At 37.6% G+C, this 9,704-nt stretch overlaps 1 protein-coding gene across 2 annotated transcripts in view; it reads right to left on the bottom strand.

Annotated features, from left to right (window-relative positions):
• klhdc3 (kelch domain containing 3) overlaps positions 1-9,704 on the bottom strand; it is a 38,965-nt gene that overhangs the window by 4,441 nt on the left and 24,820 nt on the right. For both annotated transcript variants that reach the window (XM_015379596.1, XM_015379594.1), the window contains exons 9-10: positions 2,369-2,442; positions 1,568-1,646 (exon numbers count right to left, since the gene is read on the bottom strand). In XM_015379596.1, the coding sequence (XP_015235082.1) occupies positions 1,568-1,646; positions 2,369-2,442 (153 nt within the window). The remainder of the gene's footprint in view (positions 1-1,567; positions 1,647-2,368; positions 2,443-9,704) is intronic.

A 9,704-nucleotide genomic window follows, 5' to 3' on the forward strand; every position in this document is an offset into this window, starting at 1 on the left:
TTTTTTTTTTTTACTGTATGACCGTCATGGAAAGCGACTCGTGAAGTTGGACCAGCTAGAAGAGCGAGGTGCGCAAGAACGCTAGGACCCTTTTTCCACCACGATCCCTGCTCTTTTTCGCCCTTATGTCCCTCCATTGTCGCACAAACTTGCCCCGACTTCCTCAATGCCTCGGGAGTATCTAGACTCACAGCTAATTCGTGATCATCTCTTTTGCATTGTGGCGCGGAATAACATAGCGCAGACCACGCTTCAATATTGGGCATAAATCAAAAATATCTGTGACAATTTCACCACGACAGACTTCTGAGGGAGTATAACCAGCCCTTTAGTCCTCGAGGTGGCCAACCCGTTTTTCAAATCCAGCCTGTGGTCCTTTGCCGCATTTCTCTCCCCCTCTCTCGTACTACTCGTCCTACTTTCCTGTCAGACTACAATGACTACAAAAACCAATTGTGGTTATGCGTTTGGATGATCTGAGTTTGACTGTATGGTTCTATTGGAACAAATCTGAAGTGGATCCATTTGTCTTTTAAAGATTTAATACTTTTTTTTTTCCTGTATAAATGCTGCATAAATAACTGAATACAAATTAAATGTAGATATACAGGATGTTGTGTCATATTTGTAGCAGAGCATTGCCAGTCAGCTGGCTGAAAGAAAATTTATGGGCATTAACATTGTTGAACTAATTGTCTAATCTACCTAAGAAAATGGGCCAAATGATCTCGATATATATAATATTATATATATATATATATATATATATATATATATATATAATAATATAATACTCATACTGAGGGAGCAGAATGACAAAACATAATATTCTGTTTAATAACCAAGGGAAGACTAAAACTAATTTTGATTTAGCAACACAGAGTAAAATAACAATGGTAACAAAAACATTTTTTTGTTGTTTTTTTTTGAGTTAGGTGAAACTATAGGGACACCATAAAACTGTTTTGTTCATACAAAAGGTTGTTTTGTAAAAATCTCAAGAGAAAACGCAGAACCTTTCCTGTCTTTCATTACTGGGTGAACTGATTAATCCAGGTGTGTCTGACTAATCCAGGCACCCCTGGATTAATCAATTCATTCAGTAGGAAAAAAAGAAAACAAAAGAGCCGCCTTAAGTTCAAGAAGTAGCGGAGTTGTGCCTGGAGTCCATTATTTCACTTTCCTTGCTGCCACTATGTTCTAATACGTTTACATTTTTATACGTTGACCAGTTTTTTTATCTTTATTCTTCCATACAATGAAGAATCATCTGCATGATGCAAAAAGGTACAAGGCTCACACTAAATACGTCACAGCCTGCATTACTGTTTCTTTATGATTATTTGATTCCTTTAAAAAACAAACTTCCGTTTTTAGCTGAGGTATAATTCTGCGTAAAATGTACATTAGTACGCCGCAATGTGAATGAAGGATAATGAGCCATAATTTCCCTTTCTGATAAATTACCTCATTACTGAGAGTGACAAGCATAATACAAACAAAAGGACCAAAAATGTATCGATTGAGTGAAAAAACAGAACTAACGAGAGGAGGATGCATCTCTGACCTGATATCATGTGGGAGTCCTGACTGCTCCAGACTGTACTGAATAACAGCTATTTTGCATAATGTCTTCAAATTGGGGCCTGCAAAAAAGAGAGAAAGTGAGTCAGAGCTACTAATTATACTCACACTAGATTTCAGCTGCGGGAAATCAATCTGATACTGTGTTATACACATTTAAAAATCATATATTTCTTCTCTATGGAGTACAATAGATAGAAAACCGGAAACAGAAACAAACAACGAGGTTTACATACGAGGGGAATGACGCAAGTGTGAACTCATCTTGTTACAAATCTGCCTTCTAAATTTACCTACAAACTTCCTCTTAGTATCCTCGTCATGGCTGTTTCACCATATGCTCACTGGTGAACAGAGTGAGGACACACGTGACTGGCACTGGGACGTGTATGGCACAGGGGATGCCACTGGGTACAGCCGGTCCCTGTGCAAGCCCACCTACACAAAGCCAAACTGTGACCAGAAAGCCCTACAAGCTAGTCCTATGCAGGCAGGATATATGACTATATTTGGCTGTCCATTAGACGGATGTGCCTGCTGTGAAAGCACAAAGCGGGGCCAAGGCCAAGGAGTCTGGTGAGAAATGAAGCTGTGCCATAAGAGGGCAAAGTATCAGAATTAACTATTTTCAGTCTAGTTTTGCTTTTTCTAAACTAATTTTCAGCTTCTAAAATAACCATTATTAAAGTTAAGGACATCTGAATGTGTTTGATAGAACAGGTTTTTAACCAACAGAATACAAGCGGAAGGAAGAAAAAAACAAAAATACAACAAGGATACTCACTGAAGTCTAAAATGTACAAGTCTGAATGATCCATGAGATTAAATTCATCCCCCATTCCTTGCTCTGGGCAGGGGCTGTAAAGAGAAAAAAAAAACAATTTCAGTGGGGTTAGAGAGACCCTTACTTCCTGCTCTCACAGGCATGACCCAAACTTTTGTTCCAGAATGTATTTACAACTTAACTCTTTGACAGAAACAATTGTAGGACCGGAAACACAAAATTACCAGCAGTGTTTCACCTGCTGTCTTGTTTAATCTGCCGCTTCTTTAAATGGGGACTCCCAGATTATTGCCAATGAGCACAAGTGGTCACAAATCTCCTTATCATGAATGGGCATGATTTAAGCCCACAGGAAGTGGAGCGCCGCAGTGAGACGGCAGGCTGGTCACTGCTGATAGACTCCCAGACCCGTGCAGTCGATGATATCACTGCACATCTGTTTCCTGCCACAGCTAAGAGCGCGCACACATACACACACCTGTGACCCACCTGAACTGCTGCAGTCCAACTCTATTTAGGTGTTAGTTTGAAAAAATTAAGATAATGAAAAACCTGACCATGTGTAACGATACATAAAACTAAATATATCTGTAACAAATAGCCTTGAGCCTGAGGGAGTTGATTTATTTTCTAAAGGCAATATTTTATGTGTAGTAGATCTCCCCTCATAACCATTTTACAGATACAATAACAATATACGGAGACCCGTCTAAATAAGATGAAAGTTCACTTGACACTTTCACACAACCCGGAGGAGACATTCACCCAGACCTGTGCCATCACTGAGCATTTAAGAGGCCATAAATGTATATCACACAGAAAAACACAGCCAAGAAAAAGTCTCAACGGAAGCTTTACAATTCCTTGGAAAAGCTTTTAGTTTCACATTTCTTCAACACCACAAGCTCAACTATGTTTGATGAGGATCTTATGTGATAGACACGAAATATTCACAGTTGACATGGATTTAAAAGGTAAAGTTTAAAATTCAAGTTTCATTATTTTGTTTTCTATTCTGTAATGCATCACGAGAATAATAAGGGACTAACCAGAGACCCTTAGAAGCACCACTCTAAACACATTTTAACACATGTTCAGTGTAATTGTATTTTTCTAACAGGTCCTTGTCCCACATCTCCTTCATTATCTTTTTGCCAATCAATCTCTATTCTCTTCTGCTGTCCTCCCCGTCGCATCTCCCTTTCGCTGCGTGTTCAGGATGTTGTAAGGGTTTTACGTTGCTAATCTTCCTTAAACAAACAAGGTAGTGGACTTAAAGCAGCTAGGAGAGGTGCTGAGCACGAGCACGGTCGTCCCAGGGGGCCAGATGGGGAAGTCATTACGGCCCCCCCGCCCTCAGGAGGTGACCCTCTGCACATTATAAGAACACCCTCTGCTTCTAGAGATAGTTGCAACATCACTCATTTAAGTATGGTTTCTGTTGGTGTGCTTTTGCAAAAAAACAAAGAAAAAAAGCAATAAATTGGAGAAGCGAATGTCACAAAAACACATCTAGGCATCAATAATCTGAGAGTGGTGACAAAAAAAAAAGTTATTATGGTTCCAACATGAAACAATAAATGTTCTTGCTGGCCAATCTTTAGAAGCTGACAGGTTGTCAGGCCTACACACAGACTTGACAATGCATTGACATTCACCCCTAAAGACATTTTAGAAAAATGAACTTGAATGGATGTGGACAGTGAGAGGAAGCGGACTGAGATGCTTGAAGAGGATACATGGTTTTAAAATGTATTTTTCCAAATAAAAAACTTAAAAGGTTTAGCAATCATTGGACTCAGTTGCAAAGATGCCAATCTTTTGGGCTATGTCTCTACCAGCTTTGAAACCAAGGGTCTAAAACTAGAGCCTTTTTTTAATAAAATTGTTCAATCTGTATGAGGATTGCATCAGGTGTGCAGCGTTTTCCAAGTCCTAGTCTAAATGCATATAAATACTTATGTCTCTTTGACTGGGAAATTAAAACAGATGAATAGGCATTGTTTGGAACCATTCTATAGCGGCTCCTACAATAGGTTTAGGGTTATCCTCCAGCTGAAAGCTAAACCTCTGCCCCAGTCTCCGATCTTAGCATCCTCTAGCAGATTCTCCAGGACTGCTTTGTATTTAGCTCTATTTGGAAGCTCATTGGAATAGAAAGGACACTATAGAAACTCGGGTGAGCTTTCTTGTTACTGCTATATAAAAACATACAAACATAGGATGAAGCTGTCACTATCTTGTTTCACCATGTGGATGGTGAGGTTATGGGAGTGTGCAATGTTGGTTTTCTGTTAAACAAAAGGCTATGTATGGATGCTTCTGTTCTCACCTGATCAGAAGACATTACATCATACTTTCAAAGACCGAACATTACTTCATCAGATGGACGTTCACATTGAGCCTGGTTCTGCTATTCGAGGTTTTTCCTCTCCACTTTCACTGCATGCATGACGTGATGGGTTACTGTAATCATAGCCAAAATGCAAGCGAATATCTACAGTTTCCAAGTGGTCATCCAAGAGGAGTGCATCCTGCAAGTCAATGCCTCTGTGCAATCAACAGGTTTCCTTTAGACAGAAAACTTTTTTTCAGTCTTTGTTTTGATTGAATTGTCTCTGTAAAACGCACCCAGGTGACATGTGATCTCAAGTGGCAGTATATAAATAACCTGAATTGAAATAGATTTTCTATTTTTTTGTGGACAAACCCTGCTTTAATGTTCTCCTAAACTTACTCCTTGAAATGTCTTTGGAGCTCCTTGTTTTTTATTGAACTGTTTATTCTTTAATACACTCTTAACCAACATCTATAGCCTTCAGAGAAAAGCTGGATATTTTTTTTTTTTTACCAACATTTAATTTTACAGAACTAGATTTAGGAATCACTGGGGGGGTGGGTAAGTTAAATAGATTTAAATAAACAATTCTTTGTGCAGTTAATCAAAACACCAAGTGTTTGAAAAGTTTTTCTTTTGAAGCCCAAGATGTGCACATATTGATATTGCAATAGTGACTGCAAATTAATAAAATGTCAGGTTCTAGAGGTAAAACAAATTAGCATCTATATGTGAAAAGCACACCACAGTAGTTGCGAACTACTGTGCAGACTCATTTGGAAGAGACGTTACGGTCTATAGATGCTGACATGTGAAAGAGTGCAGATAAGAGGATGTTTTAATAGTAGTAATAGTGTTAACAAGCCAGATGAAGACTACATCCTCTAGGATAAAGGTTTCTCACTTGCTCATGGATAATGTCATCTGGGGTGTGAAATTCAGCAGCGTATTGGGGGGATTTATACTTTATTGGTTGCCACAAAAAGGAAGAGAATTGATTAAACTCCAAAGGCGGAAGAAAGCGAGGGGGTGATGGTGGATGCCTGATAGACTGGTGGCACTAAGAAGCGGGAAAGTCACAGTGTACGACTTTATGTGACATCCTGGTGTTTGATGGGCCACTTTGTTACTTGATCAGCAAAGTATCAGTATGTGTGAAAGTGCTCCTCCCCCTGCAGCGGCACTGGTTCCCAGTCTGAAAGAGGCCTGGGTGATGCTGCTCCCCCCGCTAAAACAACACTGGTTGCTATTTCAAACAACACTCACTAAGGGCGTCTAATCACCTAATTGCCAGCTCTTGCATTGCCTGCTCCACCTAATTATCTTCCAGACCAAAACCAATGCCTCGGGACAGTAGAAGAGAGTGCGAAACTGCTACCCTAAAATGGATGAGGAAATGTCTCAGAGTCTGTCAAGGAAAAGAAACAATAATCATTCAAACTAAAAAAGACTTTCAGAGAGAAGAAATGAAGAAAAGTTACCTAGAAAAGACTGAAATCTCAGTTTTTTCTATGTACTCTTCAAATGATAACCCTGTCTCTTTTATAATAATGTTTTTACTATCTTCATTGGCCATATCCTCATTCTTAGACTGATATGATCTGCATCCTTTTCCTTTCTCTCCTTTCTTTAAAAACTATTATTTTTCTGAACCCCCAAACCCACAGGAACTCATCACACACAACAACTTCCTGCAAAGGACCTTATCAGGACAGCCAGATGTGCCTTCAAATTATTTCAAAGACCCTATAGAGGTTCTGTAAATTCCTGCAAGTGCTCAAAAAGGTTGGAGTAAGGCAGAATAAGACGTCGGAAAAGAATTCATTCAGTGTGTTCAGTCGCCTGCCAAGCTGCTTTCCCTCCTTTCTGGAGATTTTTCTTTTCTTCTAGTCCATCAACCAGGACACAGGGGGTCATTTGGAAAACCACATGACTATCAGTATTTATCAACACAGGGGGCTCCTATCCTACCATGCAGGACAAGTAAAACATTAGAGATAAAGTTTTAAATGACAGAATCTATAATAATGTCACCCTAATGGAAGGACTTTTTAAACATCTGCAATAATTCCCACTAAACAGGAGAATGACCTGAGCTTTAAATGTTCCAGACTGAATCCAACATAAGTTATCTGAAATTGATAGATTAATCCCTCGTGTCTTTCAGGGCTATCAGTGCCCCCTCCTGGGTCGTGGCTGGACAGTGGATTAGGGCCTTTAGCTGTCAAGACCTAAACCCCATGCAGAGGTTGAGACACAAACTACATCAGTCCTGCAGGGAGAGACGCCTGACTTTAGATTAGACAAAGGGGATACCAGCCCAAAACAAGCACTTATCTCGAATTTCAGCCACTGTGGATGAAGGCGGCTGGTGAAGCTGAATCAGAGAACTGGGGGTCCAGAAGGAAAAGAAGACCCTTCAGTCACAAATTTCCCAATAGCCTTTAAACAGTCCGTACTTGGACATTAGGGAGATGAACACAAATGCTCACCATGTTTGCATATTTTTATTTTTTTTTTGTTAACCAATTAAAAGATCACATGTTGTTTGGCTTTGCATGTCTTTGTGTTTGTAAACCAGATAAATCTCAATACATTTTGCTAAGGTATGTGTGATAGCATTGAAGTACTTCAATAAAGACACTGGCTGGTACACTAGGGATACATTATTACTAGTTGGAAATAAAATTACTAGGGCTGAAACAATCGGCTTAATTGATTGCTGAAATAATCGTCAACTAATTTAGTAATTAATTAATCGTTAACTGGAGTGTAGAGACTGTAAAATATGCCTTTAACTGACAGAGGAACCCTTAAGAGCAGTACTTATAGCAAAATTGTAAAAAAAAAAAAATATATATATATATATATATATTAACATTTTGCATTTAAGATAAAAAATTTAAAAAAGTTTGTCTGTCAATATGCTCTATCCTGAACTCCTCCAGTGGAAAAGTTTGAGTTTCACCTGGTTTACTTTTGTAAAAAATCATCCTTAAGGAATCTTTAGCTATCCAATTATTAATCGAATTGCAAAATAAATGTTAGTGGCAGCCCTAAAAATAACCATGAGAAGACGTGGCATTTAAAGTTCTTTGATTGGTCCTGGTGGTCTGATGCAAAGCAACAAGAGAGAGATGAAAAGATGGCCGGCATATTTAAGCTAAAGAGCACAAAGTGTCACATGAAGCTCATCTCTGGACATTACAACTATTTGAGGTGCAGCGCGAAACTGCAGAAGCGACCATCATCTCCAGCTGTTAGTGATGCCAAGTAGGTATTAATAAACATCAGGTTGCTTGTTCTCATTAGAGACCCGGTTTGAATGATTGCCAGGTCACCAAACTGTCTGATATATCAGACTTCTATTTAGACTGTTGACAGACAGAAGGTTGGTGAACACAGGAATAACTGATGAATATTACAAAACATATTGCTAATAAAAATAATGATGATAACTTTGAGGCTAAAGATAAGTTGATACTAGACAAATTTTGGAAAAATAAGCAGCATGAAAAATATACTGATAATAATTGGATATATTTTTAAGCATTAGTGAACCTAAGTTTTAAGTTTTAAGTAAGTTTTAAGTCATTAAGTTTTAAGTAAGAGAAAACTGTATGAAAAACAGTGTACATCATGCCTTAAGAATGGAAATATGTACTTTAATTAATTTTAATTTATTGTAATTTATTGTGTTATGTGAATGACACAAGTTGGCAAAAACTGTGAAAACTGATTGGTATAAGGTTAGGAATGTCCTTTTTTTCTTTTTTAGATGTGCTAGATTTATTTTAAAGCCAAGAAATATGCCTTTGTGTAGTGAAATTACTGCCAATCCGGACCTGGATGGAAAGTTCAACATGGTTAAACTTTGTTAGAAAATTCAAAAGGAAATTGTGAGCTTTTATGAGCTCCATTTGGCCTTTATTTTTAGGAATTAATACTTAGACCAGAGATGTCTCAGCCTCTGCAAAACAAACCAAGTTCAAAGTACTCAAAAGACCACAAATAATTTTTATCTAAAAAATGCAAACATATTTTAAGGTTATTTGGAAAATTGCCATAAACCAATTCAGTATTCAATCTCATCCTTATTAGGTTTAACCTTAAAAAACATTCATGAAATCTGAAGCTGTTCTGCAAGAAAACTATTTTTGGTCACAAACATATATATTCATGCAGCTTCAATAAGATGGGAAGACACGTTTCATAGCAGCTGTTTTCTAAGATATATGGAGATAAAAATGCACAGCAAATCCAGAGAAACTGGAACAGATTTACTTAAAACTGCATAGAAATAAGAAAACTTTAAGAGTTTTAAGAGTACATAATGATAAGAAAGGATTAAACCAAAGCTGAAAAAGCTGTTTACACCGTTAACTCTATAAAGATCACTAATTAATCTCGCTTTGTTTTATACAGGTCATATATTCTAAGGAGCAAATAAAAGCATCCAAAAGAAACAACCTAAACACAGTTGGAGCAGAATTAAAAACAGCCTGATTGTTTAATCAAAGAGGGGCTCTAACATCTCAGCAATGACTGTTGAGATGAAAGAGATTCTTCAGATCATTTGTTTCCCTAATTTACCCGGCATCCTGGTTTATTATGCAGTGAAGATAGTAAGCAAAACAAAAGAAGTATACTTCTCTTGATGTGATTTTATGTTTGCAAATCAAATTTAAATCTTAATAGTGATTTTATTTTTTAAAATGAATAAATAAAATCAAGCTGGGGAAGGTTTGCTTTTACCAAACAGAATTTTATCCTCTCATTCATTGACCTCACCAAATTTATTTATTTTATTTTATTTAACCTTTATTTTACCAGTAAGTCCCTTGAGATAAAATCTCGTTTTCGAGGGAGACCTGGCCAAGGGGCAGCAGTACAATAAGACATAAAAATACATAAAAACAACATAATAAAATCAATCATAAACTAGACTTTAGAATAACAGTTACAATTCTCTGTGCAAGCGGTTTTCAATAGTGATTT

Source organism: Cyprinodon variegatus, unplaced genomic scaffold (assembly GCF_000732505.1).
Source record: "Cyprinodon variegatus isolate N-32 unplaced genomic scaffold, C_variegatus-1.0 Scaffold195, whole genome shotgun sequence".
NCBI lineage: Eukaryota > Metazoa > Chordata > Actinopteri > Cyprinodontiformes > Cyprinodontidae > Cyprinodon > Cyprinodon variegatus.